At 39.9% G+C, this 23,717-nt stretch overlaps 1 protein-coding gene across 2 annotated transcripts in view; it reads left to right on the top strand.

The window, feature by feature from the left end:
* ELL2 (elongation factor for RNA polymerase II 2) overlaps window positions 1-23,717 on the top strand; it is a 61,364-nt gene that overhangs the window by 8,984 nt on the left and 28,663 nt on the right. Inside the window, exons 2-4 of one of the 2 annotated variants that reach the window (XM_045021646.1) lie at window positions 6,925-6,972; window positions 17,681-17,802; window positions 20,576-20,739. In XM_045021646.1, the coding sequence (XP_044877581.1) occupies window positions 6,925-6,972; window positions 17,681-17,802; window positions 20,576-20,739 (334 nt within the window). Of the gene's footprint in view, window positions 1-6,924; window positions 6,973-17,680; window positions 17,803-19,238; window positions 19,367-20,575; window positions 20,740-23,717 lie in introns of those variants that run through there. The other variant, XM_045021647.1, reaches the window with a different exon arrangement.

Below are 23,717 nucleotides of genomic sequence, written 5' to 3'. Positions count from 1 at the left end.
CATAAGTTCCATCAACATGAAGGGTTTTTTTGACAATGCTTTGGCTGTAGCAGTGTTGCTAGCATTCACAAATTCAGAGTATATGATTTAGTCCTGCTGCAGGAACTCTCACAATAATATGAAGAGCTCCTGCCCTCCCACAGTCTTTAGCCCTGTGCTTGTGGAAGCTCTCATCTTCCCTCCCGCAGCCACTACTATCCAGTCTTTTCCTCTGCTCCTATCCTATCACCACAAACCCCACTCTGTCTCTATTCCTCTGTTTCTATTCTGCCCTTCCCTTCCACCAACTCCTGTCTGTCACCCCTCATTCTCTGCACTTCTCAGCCTCTTTCCCTCTCCTTTCCCCCCCCCCCCCTCCCAACTTGAGTCAGGAAGCATGGAGGAGAAAGTTGTGTCTCAGTTCTTATGGCTAGCAGCCACTGAGGCAACAGGAAGAGCAATTTCAGGAGAAGTTGTGCTCAGTCCCTTGCAGTCTGGGTTGGGGCACGTCTCAGTTGTTTTGTAGTGATGACAGATGAGTGGTCTGGCCAATATATTGGAACTGTGTAGGGATGCGGTATGATCCTTGTGGATGGAATCTTCAGAAAATTTAGTTACCAGCCTCTAACAAACTTCTACTGAGCATATGTGAACTGCAGTTTTCAGAGACCTGTAACTTGGCCAAATTTGGACAGATTGTCAATGATAGCAAACGGTACATACCTGACACCAGGGTGACCCCTCCTACCAAATTTCAAATTCCTACTACAAGACATGGAGCCCTAGAGGTTTCCAGTGAAATGGTCAAAAGAGGTGTTTTTTTTTTTTTTTAATATGGATAAAGTATCTTTTGTTACCCTACCCCTGTACTTGGAAACATCTGAAATATTTTGCCTGATATTTCCCAAATTCTGTCTGAAACATACCTGGCATGGAATATTTCAGCCGAATGGCTAAAGTTCGGCAAATTTGTAAGCAACTAGAAACAAGGCCTTATAGAAAGTGTTGAATAGCCATAACTACAGGCAATGCTACCAGCTCTACCTATAAGTATTTACTGACTGTATTATATTATGTATTGTTTGGAAGAAATAAATGTAATCACACAATCTGATAATGTTAGATGGAAAATGTATGCAATTTTCAATCTGATAATATCTCCTTGGAGGGGGAAGAGGGGGAAGGAAGTTGAATCAGACCAGGAAATATGATTTTTATTTTTAAAAAACTCATGATTTGCAGGGATCTGATTCAAGCTTTTTGATTTTTTGGTGTTGGCATTATTATGTAGAATGTTGAGCATTAGTTGGCATGCCTTTCTGCATTTTTTAGCACAAAAGCTACACTTTAACATTGTTGTCTAATTTAAAATTAAAACTTAAATTTCAGTAACTTTAAAAAATTACATGGGAATTCTCAACACAGATTTGAGTGTATTTTTTGCCACTTTGTGTTTGTGAAAGACTGGCTACCTTTGTAGTATTTTTACAGTGAAGAGCTTATTTACTCGAATTTATTGTATTTGGATCAATCCCAGAGTTTCCATTCATGTAGTGTTACGATGCCTAAAGTTTTTTAGGTTCTCTATTATAGCTTTTTCTGATTAAAATGAACCATTTTGTGTAGGCAGTTAAAACAGGGTGCCATTGAGCATCTTTTTAAAATATTTAAAATGTTCTGAATCAGAGTTAATGATTACATGTATTACCATAACACACGCCTCTTTATTCTTTAGCAGGCATCCAGAGCTATTATAAGACAAAATTATATTGCCTTAGTTGTCTTTCTGTGAAATTTTGCTGCTGCCCAACTATATTCAAGCACCTCCTCTCAATTTTTTAAGTTTGTTATATTCTGATCTAAGGAAACCAAGAAACTATAGACTTTTTATGATGCAATATGTAAATGTAAACTTATGGAACACTTGAATGGGCCTTAACAGAGTTTTTAAAAATGAGTTATTTTTGGCTGTTACTTTTAACTTTCACTTAATTACTGGAACTAAAAAGTCATGGAGAGAAACTTCAAAGAACTCTAGTTTTACAAATTAACAGACACTTCACGGCCCCATTCCTGGTCTCACAAAATGCTATCTAAGTTGTCTCTAACTACTCTTTCAGGACAAATCCTGATACGGACTTTCTGTGTTCAGTCCTTTTTTTGGAATTCTTTGTTTATGGTTTTAAGTAATGTGTTCCTAACACATTGTTGTAAACTTCAGTAAGTGTCAATTAAAAGAATGATGAAAGGCTCTCCTTCCTTTTATGTTGGGTAACCTGCTTCTCTTTGGGTTTTGACATGCAAGAACAGCATGTTTCTACAGTCATATAGTCCCAGTCAGTTCAGTCCCCTCAGTACTAAATTGTTGAGCATGATTTGCATTTAGCTTCTTACTGTATATTAGCTAAATATCCAGCAGGGAGTGACAGGCATTTTTAAAAAAACCCTCATTTTTCTTATTCTGGGTGGTGTTGCTGAGTTCGGTTAACCCTTTTAGATCATTTAATAATGTATGTAGGGCCCTACCAAATTCACAGCCATGAAAAATGCATTATGGGCCATAAAATCTGGTCTTCCCCTGTGAAATCTGGTCTTTTGTGTGCTTTTACCCTATACTATGCAGATTTATGGGGGAGACCAGCATTTCTCAAATTGGGAGTCTTGCCCCAAAAGGGAGTTACAGGGGGGTCGCGGTATTGCCACCCTTACTTCTGCACTGCCTTCAGAGCTGGGCGGCTGGAGAGTGGCAGCTGCTTACTGAAGGCCCAGCTCTGCAGGCAGCAGTGCAGAAGTAAGAGTGGCAATACCGTATCATGCAATCCTTACTTCTGCGCTGCTGCTGGCGGCGGCTCTGCCTTCAGAGCTGGGCTCCCAGCCAGCTGCTGCTGCTCTCTAGTTGCCCAGCTCTGAAGGCAGCGCTGCCACCAGCAGCAGCACAGAAGTAAGGGTAACAGTACCACAACCCCCTCTACAATTACCTTGCAACCTCTCCCCCACCCCCACTCCTTTTTGGACTCCTACAATTACAACACTATGGGTACGTCTACACTACGGGACTATTCCGAATTTGCATAAACCGGTTTTGTAAAACAGATTTTATAAAATCGAGTGCGCGCGGCCACACTAAACACATTAAATCGGTGGTGTGCGTCCATGGTCCGAGGCTAGCGTCGATTTCTGAAGCGTTGCACTGTGGGTAGCTATCCCGTAGCTATCCCATAGTTCCCGCAGCCTCCCCCGCCCCTTGGCATTTCCGGGTTGAGATCCCAGTGCCTGATGGGGCAAAAATCATTGTCGCGGGTGGTTCTGGGTAAATGTCGTCAGTCACTCCTTCCTCTGGGAAAGCAACGGCAGACAAGCATTTCGCGCCTTTTTTCCCTGGATTGCCCTGGCAGATGCCAGAGCATGGCAATCATGGAGCCTGTTTTGCCTTTTGTGACTGTCACCGTATGTGTACTAGATGCCGCTGACAGAGGCGATTCAGCAGCGCTACACAGCAGCATGCTTTTGCTTTTGCATGACAGCAGAGATGGTTATCAGCCATACTGCACCATCTACCAATCCATAAATTGGTAATAAGATGATCATGGCTACCAGTCCTTTTGCACTGTTCCATTTGCTGCTGTCATAAGTGCCCCTGGCTGCTCTTAGCCAGGGGCGCAAAAGCCAAAATTGGGAATGACTCCCTGAGTCAATCCCTCCTTTTTGGTATCTAAAAATAGAATCAGTCCTGCCTAGAATATGGGGAAGTGTACTAGAGAACCACTGTATCAGAGAACCAGAGAGCACAGCTGTTCTGTGTCAGATCCTGCAGAAATTATGAGCTGTATGCTATTCACAGGGGGTGCTCCTGCAACAACCCCTCCTGTTCATTTCATTCTTCCCCCAGCCTTCATGGGCTACCGTAGCATTGTCCCCCCACTTGTGTGATGAAGTAATAAAGAATGCAGGAATAAGACACAGTGACTTGTTAGTGAAGGCAGCCTCCAGCTGCTATGATAGTCCAGACAGGACAGTAAGGAGTGCATCCCTCTGCTAGTTCAGGGGCACTTGAATCTTTTCTTTACACATGAAGGGTGGGGGCTGATGGAGCTCATCCCCCTGTTGCTATGACGATGATGGATATCAGCCATACTGCACCATCTACCAGGAAAAATTAGGACCAGGCGACCTTGATCGACCTGTCCCAAGCAAGTTGGTATGGTTACCAGTCCTTTTGCACTGCCCCATGTGCCAATAGGCTGATGATGAGGACGGGTAGCAGTCCTATTGTACCATCAGCCACCCATGGCGGTGGGAGGAAGGATGTTGTTGTTGAGTGCTGCACCATCCTGTCTATCTGCAGCATTCAGTAAAGATAGGGTGACATGTAAAAGAGTCAAGACAGGATTGTTTCCCCTTTCACTTCTGGGGGTGGGTGGGTGGGGTGTGTAAATTGCCTAGCTATGCCCTGACCCACCGCGGACACTGTTTTTGACCCTAGAAGCATTTGGAGCTCAGCCAAGAATGCAAATGCTTTTCAGAGACTGCAGGAACTGTGGGATAGCTTGAGTCCTCCAGTCCATGAGCGTCCATTTGATTCTTTGGCTTTCCGTTACGCTTGCCACGCAGCAGTGCGCTGAGTCCCTGCTATGGCGTCTGTCTGGAGATATTTAAAAAATGATTTTGAATTTCGTCTTCTGTAACGGAGCGCTGATAGAACAGTTTTGCCTGCCCTTACAGCGATCACGTCCGCATCGTCCATGCTGGAGCTCTTTCTTTATTTTGATTTTTAACTGCATCACCACCCGTGGTGATCGGAGCTCCACGCTGGGCAAACAGGAAATATTCAAAAGTTCGCGGGGCTTTTCCTGTCTACCTGGCCACTGCATCCGAGTTCAGATTGCTGTCCAGAGCGGTCAGTGGTGCACTGTGGGATACCGCCCGGAGGCCAATACCGTCGATCAGCGGCCACACTAAACCTAATCCAATATGGTAATACCGATACTAGCGCTACTCCTCTCGTTAGGGAGGAGTACAGAAACCGGTTTAAAGAGCCATTAAAATCGATATAAGGTGCCTCCTAGTGTGGACAGTTGTGGCGTTAAATCGGTTTTACGCTCCTAAAACCGGTTTAAACGCGTAGTGTAGACCAGGCTTGTGACATTTCAGATTTAAATAGCTGAAATCATGAAATTCACTATTTTTAAATTCCTATGACCCTGAAATTGACCGAAATGGACCATGAATTTGGTAGGGCCCTAAATATATGTAATCTTAGGAGATCCTCAGTTGCAGTTGTACTTTGACTAAAATTAATATAATTTGAAGGATAATTCAATGTAACTATAACAGCGGTCGGCAACCTTTCAGAAGTAGTGTGCCAAGTCTTCATTTATTCACTTTAATCTAAGGTTTTACATGCTGGTAATACATTTTAACGTTTTTTAGGTTTCTCTCTATAAGTCTATATAGAATATAACTAAACTACTGTGTAGGTAAAGTAAACAAGGTTTTCAAAATGTTTAAGAAGCTTCATTTAAAAATAAATTAAAATGCTGATCTTACGCCGCCGGCCTGCTCAGCCCGCTCCTGGCCTGGGGTTCTGTTTACCTAGGCTGGCAGCGGGCTGAGCGGGACCTGCGTCCGGAACCCCAGGTTGGCAGCAGGCTGAGCGGAGCCGACGGCTGGGACCCCAACTGCCAAGGGCCGGCAGCCAGAACCCCAGATCAGCAGCAGGCTGAGCAGGGCCGGCAGCCAGAACCCCAGACCGGGGTATGTGTGGAGGGTGCAGGAGTCAGGGATGGAGTTGTGAGGTGGATGTAGGGAGCTGGGGTGCAGGGGTCAGGGCAGAGGCCTGGGGGCGTGTGAGGGGGTGCAGGAGACAGGGCATGGAGTGTGAGGGAGCTGGGTATGTGTGGAGGGTCAGGAATCAGGGATGGGGTCATGAGGGAGATGCAGGGGGCTGGGGTGCAGGGGTCAGAGCAGAGGGCTGGGGGGTGGGCTGGGATCAAGGGGGTGCTCCCAGCCCCGTGCCCTGAGTGGCTCACAGCAGGGTGCTGGAGGGATACGCCCCGCTCCTACCTCCTTTCCCCGCGTCCTTACAGGTCTGAGCAGCGAAGGCGCTGGGGCTGCTCTTTTCCCCTCCCTCGCAAGGGCCATCAGTGGCAGGGAGGGAGAGGAGGCGGGGCTCAGTGCAGCACGCTGGGGGAAAAGGCGGGGGAGAGGGAAGCTTGGCTGCCGGCGGAGCCTGCTGTACAGCAGCAGCCGGCAGGACCAAGCTTGCTTCTGCCCCCTGCCCCCGCCAGAGAGAGCGGGGGGCGGAGAAGAGTGGACTGGGTCGGGGAGCCTTTTTAATGGCACGTTGCTGCATGCCGGGGTCTATAAATTGGTTTTAAACCATGTAACCTTTGTCTGTGCAGTTCAGTGACCAACTCAACATATGGAAGAATGTTAGGTTACATCTGACAAAGCAAATAGCTCTTAAGGGAAAAGTTGGATCCATGCTGAAAATCTTGAAAAATTATTTAATGCATATTAAAGCTTTGCTTGGTTTCTAAATGGTATTAGGGCATATATAGCTGTTTACAGATTATGGAAACAGTTTTTTACATCTTCATCAAACTTGTATAAATTTAGAAATACACTAGGTTTGGAGTACTAAACAAACTTGGTACAATATCCAACTATTTCTCTTACCTAAAAGTTCAGGTTTTCATTTTATTGATAACTCTTCTATTTTCATTTAGGGATTGAAGTTCAAGGTCAAATGTATTTACATTTCTTCAGATTATAAAACATTTATAAAAATGTAGCTTTTAGCTTATCTTTGTCTCTTGTTACTAAAAGGTATACAGCTTTGCAAATGTCTGTTTATATTATTTTGTAATAGCAAACCCTGTTCTGGGTTGGAATTGTGAAGTTTATTATAAGATGAGTTTTTCACTTTCTTTAATTTTTTTATAGAATTGTATTCCTTCTCGACCCTCAATCCAATTTCAAGGACTCCAAGGGGTAAGTTGTTGTTTTAGTTGAATTTTAACTTGGCAGATAATGCAGTAAATAAAGCTTAGTTCTTACTTGCACGTCTGCCTTTTTTTCTTCTAGAAGTGTTCATAATTAAGAAACAACTAATGCAATAAGTAACAACTAATGTATATCTCACAAATAGTTCAGAAAAGATTACCTCCTCAGTAAACTTTTCCTTTAAATAGATTTAGATATTTGGCATGTGTTTTCCCTTAAACCCTAAACACGAAGGAGAGGAGTTAATTTGTATTGTAAATCAGCAGTTTAAGTAGAATAATAGTGGAATCAGAAGAAATCACAAATGTAGTCCACTTGAGAACAGTGTAGGCAGTTCTTAAACTCTTGTTTCTGAGCTATCAGTGATATGAGCTCTTCTTGGAAGTCTGTAAAATAAAATGTTTTTGGAGCCAGCTAGTGAAGGGTTGAGCTGAGGATGGGAGTGGAAATGGGGTCTATGAAAGGATTCTTCTCTTATGAAGTGGTCCATTTAAATGAAACCGAGTGAGACTTAATGCAGGAGACAAACTTGAGTACAGGTTATGATTTCCAGAAATACTATCATGCAGTGAAAGCATTTTAGATGATTTTCTTAAGATGGACAGTAACCAGCCTCTATGGAAATAGATTGTCTGTTTATAAAACAGACACAGTGGAAAACATTTCATAAATTTGTAGTTCTACAACAGGCTCAGAGCCTTTTTTTGGACTTCATGCCAATATAGTTAACGACTTATTAGTGTTTAAATTCTAAACTTAATTTCCTATTCTCACCCTCAGCCCCCATTCCATTGTCTGTTTCCATTTGTGCAGAAGCTAATGTGACAGATGTTTACTTGTTCTTATGCACTACTGAGATTGTTCTTAATTGCTGCAAAGAAGCAGTAGGAAGATTTATGAGGTTACTAAACTGGTGATACATTTAACGCTAACACTTAAAATCTGTATGGAGTGTTGTGGCCATGTTGGTCCCAGGATATTAGAGAGAGAGAGTATCCTTTATTGGACCAACTTCTGTTGGTGGAAGAGACATGCTTTTGAGCTTAAACCAAGCTCTTCTGAAAATCTGGATTTTTATCACAGTATGTCAGATACTGAATTTTTTATATAGGTGAAGATCTTAACATGTGTAATCTGTGACTGATTCTAAGACAATTTTTCTACTTTACTGCCTAAACAGTTTTAATGCCAGAAGACATTAATGTATATTTTAGTTTTATTAATCAAGGACAGTGTTTTGGAGGCCTCTTCCCTTTCCCCTTAAGAGACCTTTGCAGTACACTGGAGGAAAAATGTGTGTTCTGTGTACTGAATGCTACTAAAATTCCAGAGTCATGTTAAATACATGTAGTACTTATTAGTATGACACCATTAATGCATTCTCTTCCACATGCAACAGAACAGTAAAATACACTTAGAGGAAAGGTAAAATTTTTACATAACTGTTCTAGTCCTTCAAGGTATCCTTATTTTTTTTAATGAATGTAATTTGTGCTAGTATTTTCTGTTCATGAGAATACACTTACATTGTGAGGCATTACTAATAAAGCATTACTTTTGTTTTAAGGATATTCTGGTAGTTATTTCAAAATGTATTTTCAGCAAAGTGTTTTTGAAAACTTCCCAATCCTCTACACCTTTTTGTTTTTTTAGAAGGGATTTTGCTGTGTTGTTCAGTATCCTTCAGCATTTGTTTTTGTCAAATTCCATTTTAAGTCAGCAAAAGCACTGATTGATTTGCAGTTGCTAGACTTCTAAAGTTGAACTGACACTTTAGTGATCTTTGGATATTTAATATTTTTACTTATCTGTAATGAAGACGTAAACGTTCTTAACAAATATTAACACTGTAGTTCAAAGTGAACTCATCTGTCACTTAATTGTTCTGTGACTGAATTCCATACTTGGGATTTTCTTTCCATTGGCGTGGTTGATGCCAGAGCTAACATCTAAAACAGAATAAAGAATGCAGCTGTTAAAATACCTCAGCTGTTTGTTTTGGGAGAAATTTGCACAAGATCCTGGGCTTCTCAAGAAAAAAGCACTTCAGGTGATCATTATAAATGTATTTGTAATAAGTTCTTAATGTGGTATTTTGTTATTGACTTAGAGTCTGGAAGTTTCCTATGTTTGCTCTAGCAAGCATTAAAAAGATGTTGCATGGAGATACTCTTATGAAAGGGATGGTATTTTAGTTTAGTATTACCGTTCATACAATAACAGAATAGAAGTTGTAAAAATGGTCTTAGCTGTAGGTATCTACCCCCTCCCCCCAAAACTAAATGCTTTAGACCAGAGTGTGACAAAACTGCAGCTTGTGAGCCACATGCTTCTCTTCTACAGTTAAAGTGCAGCTCACAGAGCCCCTCATTCCCCACACCTATTCTCTGCCTACCAGACTGGGGTGGGGGGGGAGCTCAGGGTTTTATCCCCGCAGGGATGGGGGTGCTGGGGCTCAGTGCTTTAGCACCTCCCGAGCGCTGATGCCTCTCCCCCCCCCCCCCCATAGGACAGAAGCCCTGAGTCCTGGCGCACTCTTCCTGTAGGTCTAAAGCCCCTAGCCCTACCAGCCCATCAAGTAAACGGAGAATGGGGAAGATGTGGCGGGCTCCAGGAAATACTTCAAAAAAAGTTAAGCCATGATGAACCCGATACTGTGAGAATGAGATAGAAAGAAAAGCTTGCACGTGCACCTTATATCAGGAAATTGCATCGTTCTATATTCAGATGTTGTGCTGTGTGGTCCTCGTGTGCTTGCGGTCTCCTTTAATTCCACAGAATACATACTCATTTACTGTTCATAAGTCACAGTTGAATAGTTTTAGATTGAAGTGTTAACCCTATGTTAATTTCATGGATGGCAATGAGCTCTTCAAATTGTAAGACGTGCAGGTATGAAGAAGAAAACTGAAGTTTTAAACTAGAATGGGAGAAAGATTTTTGCATTCACTGTTAAAGATGGCAAACCCTTGTCTTATCTGCAATGCATCATTCACTCACTACAAAGTGAGCAATTTGAAATGTCACTATGAAATGTATCACAGTAACTTTTTTCATCTAAATACCCTCCCGAATCAGAATTAGGTGTAATTTTTTTGCGGCTAGCTTGTTTTTCCTTAAACAGTCAACAGACCCTGTTTTTGGCATTCAATAAGGAAGCTGACACAACAACCTGAGCTAGTTTTGTTATGTCATTGGATATCACTTGTGCAAAATGTCCATATTGTGATGAAGAATTTAAGAATATTGCAGAAGTGGTTGCAATTTTACGTCCAAGTAACACAAAACTTCAGTGACTAATAAAGCAAATTCCAATTTCATGCCACACTATAAAGAGGCATATCGCCTAGATCAGTGCTGATGTTGCAAGCAAGATGCAAAACAATCTAAAGAATTCTCTATCATTCAGCCTAACTGTCAAACAATCCACAGATATACAAGATAAACCACAACTAGCGATATTTGTACACTGTTTCCACGGATGTAATTGTGAAAGGAAAAATGTTGGATTTGGTGACGCTAAAAGAAACAGCTCACGGTGTTGACATAAAGAACGCTCTTGACAAAGCAGTGACAAATGTCGATGTACCACAGGATAAACTTGTCCGTTTTGCAATGGATGGAGCACCTTCAATGGCGGGAGGGGGAAAAGTAGACCTTATCGGACTCTTGAAAAGTGATCCCAAATTTCCGGAGTTTATCCCTGTTAATTGCATCATCCATTGTGAATATCTCAGACAGATACTTCAAGTATGAAAATGTTATGAAAACGGTCCTAACAGTTGTCAATTTCATCTGCTCAAATGGGGAAAAAAATTTCATCAAAGAGCTGGATCTTGAAGACCAACCTAACCATGTCTCTTTCTACTGTACTGTGAGGTGGTTATCAATCAGCAATGTGTTAAATAAGTTTGTGGAACTGTTGGAGGCTATTGGTGCTTTCCTTGAAGAAAAGGAAAAGTGGAAGTCCTGTCCACAACTGGGGATGAGAAATGGATGCAGGATCAAATTTAAGGGAGAAAGCCATTGTAACTGATTATTTTCCTCAGATTACTTCCAGTTTAATTATAAACTGACTTGTCCACATTCTGGCCAGTGAAGGGAACCTTTCAGCTTGCTAGAAAGCTTATATATTTCCTTGATTATAAAGTTCATACAGTCACCAGATGCCATGGCAATGAGTGCCCTCTAAGTACTTGTAATAGTAATTAGTGGGGTATTATATGGATGGTTATTTAGAAAACAGTTTACTTTTGAGATAACATAGCATGACTGCCATGCTAATATCTTGCCATAATAGGCAGCACAACAACTAGCTAATTTTACATAAATGTAAAATACAGCATAATTTATAGACACATCACACAAATTTAGGAGCAGTCTGGAATATGATAAACATTACATAACCTTTGTCTAGCAGACAGAGGTTTAATCAGATCTAATGGCTGGAAGATGAAGCTAGACAAATTTGGACTAGAAATAAGGTACACATTTTTAACAGTGAGGGTAATTAACCATTGCAATAATTTACCAAGCTCTGTGGTGTGTTCTTAATCACTGGCAATTTTTAAACCAAGATGGATGTTAGAAATGATATGCTCTAGTTCTCTAATGAATTCCTGTTCGAAGTCCTATGTATGAGGGTCACAATGGTCCCTTCTGTCCTTAATCTAGGAACCAAAAAGAATAAGACCCACTGATTATATCACCTGCTTTCTTTCCTACTTTCAAAAGGGTGCCCTAACACTAGAATCTGAGGGGATATACTTCTCTCTTCTGTGCAGCCATAGTCCATAGGAAATTTTCATAGTCTGTCTGCACTGGGGTATGAGAGAAGAGGTAAAATTGGGCCTACCCTATTTTGGGACTGAGAACTATATAAGAGAGACAACCAGTATTGTTCAGTAAGATGACTAAAAGGAGGGTCTGCTCATTATCCACTATACCCTCTGATTTTGTCTACATTTTAAAACACTTCTACCTTTCCAAGGTAAGTCTAACTCTCACAGCCCTGCACTGTGCTAGGGGATCACACACTTTCTGTAGGATGATCTTATGGCATACACCAGGGGCCTCCATTCCACCACACAAGCTCCTTGTGTGCCACCCTCCCATCCCTCTCTATTTCTAAAAGGACTTAAGTCAAGCAGAGAAAATAGATTTGCTTCTTTAAACCAAGGAACTCACTCCTCCAATTCAACACTTCCTGTAGGTGAGAGTAAATAGGGGATTCATTTAATTGGTGTGGTGAATCTCCATAGAAATGCAGACTGAATCTTACCTTCCTTTCTCCTCTGCCTTGCCCAAATTGCACGCTTTAGGAGTGGGTGGTGCTAGAAATACTTTACTGTCACTGCTATCTAATTCAGTGTGGACTTCTCCATTTTTATGTTCACAGTTGCATTTCACTTCCTATATAGATCTGGTAAACTATAAAGATCCAAGTTCAGCACTAATTAATGTTTAATACCCTGGAGCTGGCCACCTCTGCATACTCTTCTTCTGTTAATCCAAGTAATACAAAATTTTTGGTCTAAAATAGTTGCGATTCTAGTAATCCCTGAATGTTTAGACACACTTTCTTTAATCAGCCCAAGATTCTTTTACCTTCCACAGTTACTCCACTGGTTAACTAGGTGTTCTTAAGAGGGATTTAGCTGAACAGAAAGACAAGGGGAAGGGAGACTTGGAGCAATGGGGAAAGAGCAGGTGAAAAAAGGGAAGGAAAGCAGGAGAGGTGTGGAATGAGGCTAGGGTAAAGAACTGGGGGCTTATCTACACTTAAAAAGCTACTGTGGCATGTCAGTGAAGATACTACCTAGTAATCCACCTCCCTAAGAGGCTCTGTCTGCACTGGGAGTTAGGTTGGTATAACTGCATCGCTCAGGAGTGTGGATTTTCCACTTACCTGAGCAACATAGGTTATACCAGCATAAGTTGCTAATGTAGACCAAGCCTGAGACAGGGTTAGAGGGAGTTGAAGCAAACAGCCAATCGGCACAGGGCAGAAAAAGTCCCGTCAAATTTTTAGAAAATGTGTCCATTGGTCCCAGCTGAAGGTGCCTCTGCAGCTGCTATGCTTCAGTCTCTGGTTGGCTCTTCCATGTAGTCTTTCCAAAACACCATATAGCTAAGGGGAGGGGATGCACTAAATGGGGTCTGAGGGTAAAATGGTTGTCTCTCTTATATAGTTCTCAGTCCCAAAATAGGGTAGGCCCAATTTTACCTCTTCTCTCATACCCCAGTGCAGCAGTACCTGCTTAAGCTGCTTCTGTATTTCCATGCATTGTCTAGGAAAATTTCCTGGCTTTTCAGCATTTGGTGCTGTTGGGCACAGTTTAGCTGATAATGTAGTTACAGGAGATGAACTGAGAGAAACACTTCGACCAGGTCTTGTCAGTGGGCTTAGGTTCAGTGCGGAAGAGAAGCAGAGTTACTTGCCTGGAGGGGGCGGCAGTGGCAGCAGCTGGAAACAAAAAGGCTGAATTTCCTGCTCCAAGTGTTAGAGATTGTACAAGGATAGCAAAGGGTCATGAGAGATCTCCTCTGGCACTTTGATGGAGGCTCTGTGAGGAGTAGCAGTTGCACATTACATTGTACACTGTACACCGTGGTAACTGAAGAAATTTTCCATGCTTTGGAATACATGTTTATTGAAAACAATAGGAAGGAAGATATATCCCACTTATAAGTTTATGGGGATGAGAGGAAATGATGCAGGAGGAAAAAATAAAGGCTCTGGTCTCCCACACTAGTATTTATTTGCTGGGAAAGTGTCAGATTAAATAACTCTCCCTTTGAAGAGACCCACCTGTTAAAGTATGAACTGGAGAGGCGAGGACAGTAGTAGAGAGGTAGACAGTTAATTTCACTGTGCCCATATCTACACTAGGGGGAAAAGGGTGTTTTAAAAACATGTTAGCTAACTTGTATATAAATACTACTAATTTTCCTAGTCTAGACAAGACCTTGGTGACTGTGTGCAATATACATCCAGAGACTTTGCAGAGCTTTCTAATATTTTATTGCCTTTTTGGGGGACTGGGAACTAATAAAGACAAAGTAGGCCTAGTGAAGTACTGAGGCAAGGATTTCATTGTTTTCAGAAGGAGGTAAAGAGAATATATTTTGCTGGTTGTACCACCTTGGATCTATGCTTTCCGGCATATGGAGATACAATACTTGCTGATTTGGAAATCTGTGGGAATGAGATGTAAGAGGAATATGACAACATTCTTTTAAAATGCATTGCATACTATCAACATGGATGCATTTTACTGTAAAAAAGATTAATCAGAGTTGGGTATATACAGTAGCCTTTCAATAGAGCTTAAAACCAAAAAAACATATTGCTTCCTGATAGCCAGGAATAGAAAATGCAAGCTATTCCTGCTAACAGCAGTGTTGACTGAAGAATTCTTAAATTATGGCTCTCTGACCTTCTGCTAAGTGTACATCAAATAGGAAAAACAAACATTATAAATGTCCAAAAGTTTATCTTGAGTTGAAACATTGCACTTTCATTCTGATTACCCAGAAGTCCTTGACTTGTGCGTGGAAGTTCTCTGAGGATTATTTAATTTTAGTTTAAAGAGAGCACGACTAATAAAAAAAAGTGTAGTAAAGTTTCTGTTTTACCTGAGGGTACAAGGGCAGAGAAGATTTTTGAAGTTATAAAAAGATATAAATATAACATTTAGGGTACCAGATCCCGGATAGGAGAGTCAGAAGGGAATTGGAAGTGAGGAAGGTGAGGTGTGGTACCCTCTAAAGAGCCTGGCGGTATGACAAAAGAGGTAGCTGGGAATGCTTCTTAGAGATATGGAAGTCAACTGTATGTTTAAGGGTGGAGTAAAAGGAGCCAGAGTGACATTTCAGAGTCAAAAGCAGCAAAGAATCCTGTGGCACCTTATAGACTAACAGACGTTTTGCAGCATGAGCTTTCGTGGGTGAATACTCATGCTGCAAAATGTCTGTTAGCCTATAAGGTGCCACAGGTTTCTTTGCTGCTTTTACAGATCCAGACTAACACGGCTACCCCTCTTATATTTCAGAGTCAAGTGACTCCTGAGCTAATCCAAAGGGTTGTCTTGGGCAACTGCTCTGCCTAATGGTGTCCCATTAGGCTTTATTCTCTCTCCCAGCTTTTTCAATGGCTACATGAAGCTGTTGGGAGAGCTAGTGAGACAACATGGATTGAAGTGTGAGCAGTACATGGATAAGACCCAATTCTGTACAGTCTCTACATCTGAAAATACTACTTCCAAGCTTTTCTTGCTAAGATCATCATGTGGATGAAGAGAAGCTGGCTGACAGTTAATGTGGATGAGACTGAAGTAATGCTAGTGAGATGAGAGAAGCAACCTAATGAACAACTCCTACATAACTGTCCTTTCTAGTAAATGCGTCAACCTTCAAACTGTAATAGAAGGAATGGGTAGATATGTCATCTTAGTATTGTCTTCTGTACTATCCACAGTAACTATTTTGGAATATTAAGTATGTAAATGCTTTTACTATGTAATGTGGTGCTTCCACCAGGCATTTTTTTTAAGACTGTCAATTAACATTAAGATGTATACACTTTCAAAGTAAACTTGAAGCATATGTGACTGCAGTCATCTGCTTTGATCTATTTAATTGGTATTGGGGAAATACTCTCGAAATATAATTTTAAATGGAAGGAAGATACCCATCAATGGAGTGTTTGGAGAAAGCCAAAACAGTCTGCAAAGTACATGGAGGCTTACTCTTTAGTGGGTCAAAATCTCACAGAATTTCATACAGAATTATCAATCATGCAAGGGACACATACATGAAAATTAGCTGCATTTTTAAATATTTTCAAGTACCATGCCTGCATCTGAACTCTGCCAATTCTTGTGGGTTTACAATCAGTCTTTAAAATGTGAAAAAGACCATACAAATGGGAAATCATGAAACTGACTCGATACAATGCTGTCAGATACACACTGTAAACTTGGGGAAATATTTTTATTTCAGTTATAGTCATTAGTGAACAATAGTAGGCTGAAAAAAATTCTGCATAGTAATATTTTTAGTGTTCTATAGTAACCTTGCAGACTCTTAAGATAAATCTGATATACAGGATCAAAAATGGCCTCTACAATAGGTCTTTTTATGGCTGATGTTTTATTATTAATCTCCCAATTGGGAAGATAAACTGTTATAACAGGTTCAGATACATAATCCAAGATTTGTATCTGCTAATTGAACTACTTCACTTAAATCCTTTCTCTTTACTGTATAATGTTTTATTGAATGGGACAAATACACATGTTTTGAGTTTAAATAGCCGAGTAGTGTGCAGGTTTAGTCCCTGTCTTTCTTTCTGAAGGCCAGCAGTTGTCCCAAGCTGCTGATGCGCTCTGTCCAACATTGGTGATCAAACCAAAAATGGCAGTGACTTTTTTCCTAGGCTTTCATTTCAAGGAAGAAAATCACACATTGGTGTTAACTTAAACAACTAGTACAATCATGTCTATTGGCCAATTTTATAAGCAAAATAAAAGGAGGATTCCAAAAAGGGCATTGTGAATGTTGCTTTTAAATAAACATTTTCCTTCAAAATAGGTTATTTAATGTGTTGAACCTTCAAATAGATACCCCAAGAATCTCTTAAATAAGAACAGGAGTACTTGTGGCACCTTAGAGACTAACAAATTTATTTGAGCATAAGCTTTCATGGGCCACAACCCACTTCTTCGGATGCATAGACTTAAATAAGAGTTTGTCTAACTGCAAAATAAGTTTAACTTAAAATATATGGGACTCAAAAACATCTGCTTTATTTTTGCTTTTGTAGAACGGCATGTTAGATCATGCATTGCATGGTTTTGCTCTTCTATTGAGCATGTGAAACTGATACTTTTTAAATCTACAGAATACAGAACATGTTGTGTACTATGCACAAAGCTTAGGATGAGTGTATTGAACCAGGAAAGCAAGTTTTATCATCTGACTTCTGATTTCTTGTACAAAAAGATGTGAATTTTGTATTTTTACAAGCAACTTGATTTAAAATAGATAAAAGTATTTGTCTGAGAGACTTTTAGTCCAGGAGAGTTTAAACAAATCTATATAACCAAGCTATTTTTAACAGTCTTATTGTTGGTTAATATTCTTGTTTTCTCTCCTCCCATCCTTGGTTTGTGCCTTCATTTTTATTCTAGAAATCTAGTCCTATCTAAATTCCACTAAGATTAACTGTAATTTAAAAGCCAGGAAACAAGGTACTGTAGGTTCTACTTATGTTGTTCTGTGTTTGCTTGGTTGGCCAAACAGTAAGGCTTTTGCTTATTCAGTAATGCACCTAATCAATGCTTAACTTTCAGTACACTAATAGTCCTATTGGAGTCAGTTGGGCTCTACACATGACTAAAGTTAAACAAGTGCTTAAGTGCCATGCTGAATTAGGGCTGTTTGTTGTAGACCTGAGCAGGGTTCAACTTGTATAACTACAGGTATAGTCTTGTATCCTGATAAGATTATTTTTGAGAGGAAAGTGTGCCAGCATTAACTCAGTTATTATATGCTTCATAATTTGAGTGGCAGTCATATCACAAATATTAAGTACACTTTATCACTGCACTTGGATTTAAAGTAAAAAGAAAAAAAGTACTATACAAATCACATTGATGGGCCCATGTAAAACTTCAGTTTATATTTCTTTTAGCTTGTCAAAATTCCCAAAGCTGATCTCCCAAATGAAGTGCATAACTTTAACTTCTACTTGTCAAATGTTGGCAAAGATAATCCTCAGGGAAGCTTTGATTGTGTCCAGCAAACTGTCTCAAGGTAAGCAATATTTAAATTTGTCCTGAAAGAAAATACTACGTTCATTGTGTGGTCTAGAACAGAAACAGTGAAAGGTTGTAAAACTTTTTTTTTCGAAACTACAGTAAAATATAACCTCTAGTTAAAATAATATAGTATCTTAAACTATAAATACCTGCTTTTACATATCACTGTTTTTGTTTTGCTTTCCAAAAACTAACCTCTGAATACTTTCTCACTTCACTAGTGCCATATTTGAAAAGTAGGCAGTATTGTCAATGCTTGGATCAGATTTGTGCTACTACAGTTTAAATATGGCTATACCTGGCAGCATTCTAGCATGGTTTCTCTGACCATGATGGATAAGGATTTTAAGAACTACTACGCTAGTCAAAAATCTTATCCACGATTGTATGACTACCCTGTTCCAGGATCTGGTTGCAACACAACAATTCCTTGACACTGTACAGTTGGGTTTGCAACAAGGCTTATACTGTTCACTTGCATCTATGCAGGCAAGACTGCTGTACCATGCTGGAGTAGAAACTTACAAGTGGGCCAAGGAAAACGGTGTTTCTGGTACGGTAGATGAATCCTGTCTTATAGACCAACTCCCTGGCTAATTTACAGTGTTAGAACATGTATCGCAGGCAAACAGCTATGCATACCAATCAAGGAAATTGAGCTAAAACTGCAAATAAAAATCCATGCTTATACATGGACGTAGATGACATAGTTCTACTCTCAGTCTAGGCAGTGCTAAAAGTCTGAAGTTTTTAAACCTGTGTGGAGAAACTACTAGAGTCAAAATACCAGTTCTTTTATGGTTTTAGAACAGTAGTACAGAAACTTCTTGTTGGAATTTCACACAATGTTTAATTTGTTCAGTTTTGAGAAGATCCTATGAATTATGATGGAAAATGCAACCAACACTTTTTAAAATAAAAATTTCCTGAAGTTTCATCACTGGAGTTGAGAAGCTTAAACTTTAAACTGCAGTGGTTTGGGGTTGCCAAATGGTCAACCCAGGCTGCAGAATTACCCAGCAGTCCCTTTTCTTTTCTGGTCCCTTGTCTCCTTAACTTCTCTCTCCCACTCCAGTAGGCCACCCAAAATTATTAACCATTAATGGCATTTTTGTATGTGATAACGTGCCCTACTTATTTTTGTTTAAGACATAACTAAAATGTTTATCAAGAGTCTCGAGAAATTCATTAACATGAACACTTTGTTAAAATGCCAAAGGATAAACTGAATCTTACTTGAAAAAAAATACTGTGCCCAATTGAAGGCTGGAGACAGCATTCAAGGAGTCAAGCAAGGGGTGCAATTTGCGTTGGGTAATGGAATGGAAGGGATATTACCTTGGCTTTTCAATATCCTAGTGCATTCTTTGTGATGTAACAAACTAAAGAACTTGGAAGTTACACAGTATTATAAAATACAACTTAATTTTGTCCATAGTAGAAATGGCACCCTGCTCCAGTGGGGCACTCTTGTACTGTGAAATCTTAAATGTATTCTGGGATGTTAAAGCTGAGCTTGACCTAGCTGGCGTGACTTCAGGGGAGTTAAAAATAAAATGGTAAGTGGAGGTGAAATGATGTGCTGAATGTTCCTTACCCATTCTGTTTGGAACATTAAACAGAGAATTGTGGGGTTGCTTTCAAAAATGTTGCAGGTCAGCTAGTCACTGTCCTTTGTGGGATCAGAGCTACTCAGATACCACTGTAACTAGCATGCTTTTAACTAGGCATTTATGCTGTACTTGTCACAAAGTGTTTAAAAACATAGTCATTGGTTTGAATTTGAATAGTCTTCCCTGCCCAGTATAGAACAGGAACTTTTATATTAAAACTCCTTTGAGGAACAACTGACTCTATAAATATGTACAGGTATAGCACAGTTTTAATCCAGGTATGTAGGCTTCATTGTTGTGAAGTTCAGTGTGTGCACACTATAACATCTAGTCAGTGTTTTAATACACAAGTTACAAGGTACTACACCTGCCCTTGAGTTTTTGTGGCTTTATTATCATACTTCACTGTTTTTCAAATGTTTGTCCCCTGTTACACGTAAGACCCACACAAACAAATTTGGAAACAATGAAAATAGTCTCTCTGGTGTGCAGTCAGGTGCACAAAGTAAGCAAGTTAAGAAACAGAACTGTTTAACTGGTGGGTTAGAGAAATCTTAGGCTACAACTAATGGTAAAATTGACACTGAGAATTCGGTTGATGGTTTTCCTTAAAAGGTTGGAGAGAGTTAATTAGAACTGCATGAATGATTAAGGCCCTGTTACAACAGACACAAAATGTCACATTTTCACTTATGTTAACTCAGTTGAGTAAGTTTAGCATAATTTGAAAAGTTGTTTGAATGTTTAAGACACCGGCTAAGGCATGCTTTATGTAGCGTTTTGATAACATATAACTCTTTTGGTTAGAGGGGTCACATTTTTTTATTGAAATAGTTATACTGTTTTACAACCTCTAATACGAGTACAAGGTTGTCTTAATCCAGCATCATTGTGTCCACTTAGGGGGTGGGGTGCGGGTGTTCTACCATTTAACTGTACTTGTATAGTTAGTGGTATTATGTCTGTGCAGAGATGCCATAAAACACCTTTGAAGCTGTGTTAGATGACAGCTAGCTGTGGGATTGAAATATGCACCCTTTTTGCCCATTAGGATTTGCCATAAATGCCCCTAATTTTTATTCTGTATTGATACGTTTTAAGTTTAGAATAAAGTACTTATTCTTTTGAAACTATTTTCTTTCAATACTTTCATAGTTCTGGAGTCTCGCAGCTCAATTGTCTGGGATTTATACAGGATAAAATTACAGTATGTGCAACAAACGACTCTTATCAGATGACAAGAGAACGCATGACCCAGGCAGAAGAAGAATCTCGCAACCGCAGTACAAAGGTCATAAAACCTGGTGGGCCATTTGTAGGTATGGTTGTATCTAACTTTTTAATCTAATAGACAATTAGAAGGTAGTAATTCTGACCAACTTCAAGATCAGAACTTTTTAGTCTACTAACACTGCTTACATCTCAATTTTTTGGTAGTACAGACCTCACATCATCTATTCAACAGCCCCATTCACCTCTTCTCCTTTTTCTCCTTGTTCCCTAGCACATGCTGCCTGGATTCCATTCTTTCCCAGAACCCTGTACATCCATTTCCTCAGTTCACTGCTTCCTGTGCTCCTTGATTATTTCCTTCCCTTCTTAGACACTTAATATTCCCATTGTTTGTAACTGCCATTACAAGTTATTTAAATATTACATGTGTTCATGGATTGACCTACATTGTTTCAATTTATAAATCTATCAATATTGCCTTAACCTGTAGTCTGGAAAAGTGACACACTGAAGTTTTGGTCTACAAGATCATAAACTTAGGAGCTACAGAAAAGTGAATTCTGTATGCAGTGTGATGAATGTATCTTGATTTTAAAAATTCAAATAGTCTGCTCTTATTATATAGAGATCCATGACAATATAAACCATTCCATGCATGGTTGTTAGGCAGAGTCTACAGCCGGTTTGAAATAGTACCAAGATCACAGAAACTAGAGATGTATAGCTGGAAGAGACCTCAAAAGGTCATCTTGTCTATCCCCTCCCCCTGTCCCCATGCTGAGGCAGGGGTCAAATAAATCTTTCTTAAAAACCTCCAATGATGGGGATTCCACATCCCTCCCTTGGTAACCTATTCCAGTACTTGGCTATACTTTTATAGTTAGAGAACTTTTCCTAATATCTGACCTAAATCTCCCTTGCTGCAGACTAAGGTATTACTTCTCCCTTTTATCTTCATTGGATAAAGAGAACAATTGATCAGCATCCCCTTTTCAACAGCCCTTCACTATCTGAAGACTGTTATCAGGTCCCTCCCTCAGTCTTTTCTGAAGACTAAACATGTCCAGTTTTTTTAACCTTTTCTTATGGGTCAGTTTTTTCTAAATCTTGAATCACTTTTGTTGCTCTTCTGAGTCTCTCCAGGTTGTCCACATCTTTCCTAAAGTGTGGCACACAAAACTGGACACAGTACTCCTGGCTAGAGCAGGACAGTTACTTCCTGTGTCTTACATGTGACAATCTTGTTAATGGCACCCTAGAATACTAGCCTTTTTGCAACTGAATCACACTATTTGCTCTTATTCAGTCTGTGATCCACTGTAACCTCCAGATCCTTTTCTGCAGTACTAAGGTTTAGCCAACTCTTCCCCTTGTTGTAGTTGTCCATTTTATTTTTCCTTTGTAAGTGAAGTACTTTGCACTTCTCTTTATTGAATTTCATCATGTTGATTTCAGACCAATTCTCCAATTGTCACTGTCCTTTTGAATTCTAATCTTGTCCTCCAAGATGGTTGCAACTCCTCCCAGCTGGTGACATGGGCAAATTTTTATAAGCATACTTTCCATTCCATTATTGAATTCATTAATTAAAATGTTGAATAGTACTGGAGCTAGAAGAGACACCTGCAGATCCCACTAGAAGATTCATCACCGCCAATTGGACAGTAAACCATTTATAATTATTCAAGTGTTTTTTCAATCAGTTGTACACCCATCTTATAGTAATTTCATCTAGATCACATTTCCCTAATTTGCTTATGAAAATGTCATGTGAGACTGTCAAAAGTCTTGCTAAAATCGGGATCGTGAGTACCGCTTCCCCCTATCCACTAGATCAGTAACGCTATCAAAGAAGGAAATTGCATTGTTTGGCATGACTTGCTCTTAACAAATCCATGTTGAACATTACTTACGACTTTATTATCCTTTAGGTGCTTACAAATTGATTGTTTAATAAGGTAAGCCTGAAGTCTCTGTTCCCTTATTCATATTAGTGATCCAGTCAACTGTAGTGACCCTCTGTAATAACAATATCGGTATGTGAATTTTGCCATATGGGAATGACCATATAGTGCAAATGACCGTCAGGAGGCGCACGATCACCATGCTGTGCTCCCAGCTATACAGACGCTTCTTTCCTCCTCCTTCATCTAGCAGTGACCTCTGAAAATCCTGGAGATGCAAGATATTTAAATCTACAACAGTACTTCACTGCCTGCATTTAACATTCAAGTCCCAGTTTATACTGCAGTGTCTGAGTTGGCCTAAAGCAGCAACCCATCTTAAATAGGTACCTACCTGAGGCCTGTGGAAATGCAAAACTGGCATATATGCTGTCTGTGAACTGTAGACTCCAGGAAAGGCATATTTGCTTATACTAGAACTACTATCTGCTGCTCCTCTGTACAGTGAGGATCAAAATTCCTTTCTCCTAGTAGGACTGCCGTCCAAAGAACAGCCTTTTGTTTGTCTATTACCAACTGAGTATGGCTGGTGGGTTTTTTTAACTAGTTTTTAATTCCATTTTTCAACATTTCCTGGTGGGATATAGTCACCTATTTACTTAAAATTGTGTTCAACGCTCCTTGAACACAACAATAAGAAAAGATGAACCATTTTCCACCTTTGGCTACATAAGCCTTATAGAATCATGTCAACAGACTTTTAGGATGAGAATGTGCTTACCACAAAGAAATCAAAAAGTAGGTTCTATCATAACCCTATTGTCAGTCTCTCTGAGATGTATATCCCCACTCAGTTATTCCACTGAATTTTCAAACCTCCACCTAGCTATTCCTTCTTGCAGAACGGTGAGACATAGGGATGGGTTCTAATTCTGTGATAAACAAACAGCAGGAACAGGCCAAAATGTTTAGTATGGGTATGGAAGGATCTTAATACAATACACATTTAAGACTAGGTTGCAGTGAGGAAGTTAACGGACCAACAATTGCATTAAAACTAAAATCCCTACATGACTTCACTAGTTAACACTGTTTGTTTGTGCTAAAAATGCAAAGATTTATCTGTTCTTCATATAGTTATGGTTATTTTTGAACCAGAA

This window comes from Mauremys mutica, chromosome 6 (assembly GCF_020497125.1).
Source record: "Mauremys mutica isolate MM-2020 ecotype Southern chromosome 6, ASM2049712v1, whole genome shotgun sequence".
Lineage (NCBI taxonomy): Eukaryota > Metazoa > Chordata > Testudines > Geoemydidae > Mauremys > Mauremys mutica.
The sequence above is the reverse complement of the archived record's forward strand: the minus strand, read 5'-3'. Positions and strand labels throughout refer to the sequence as shown.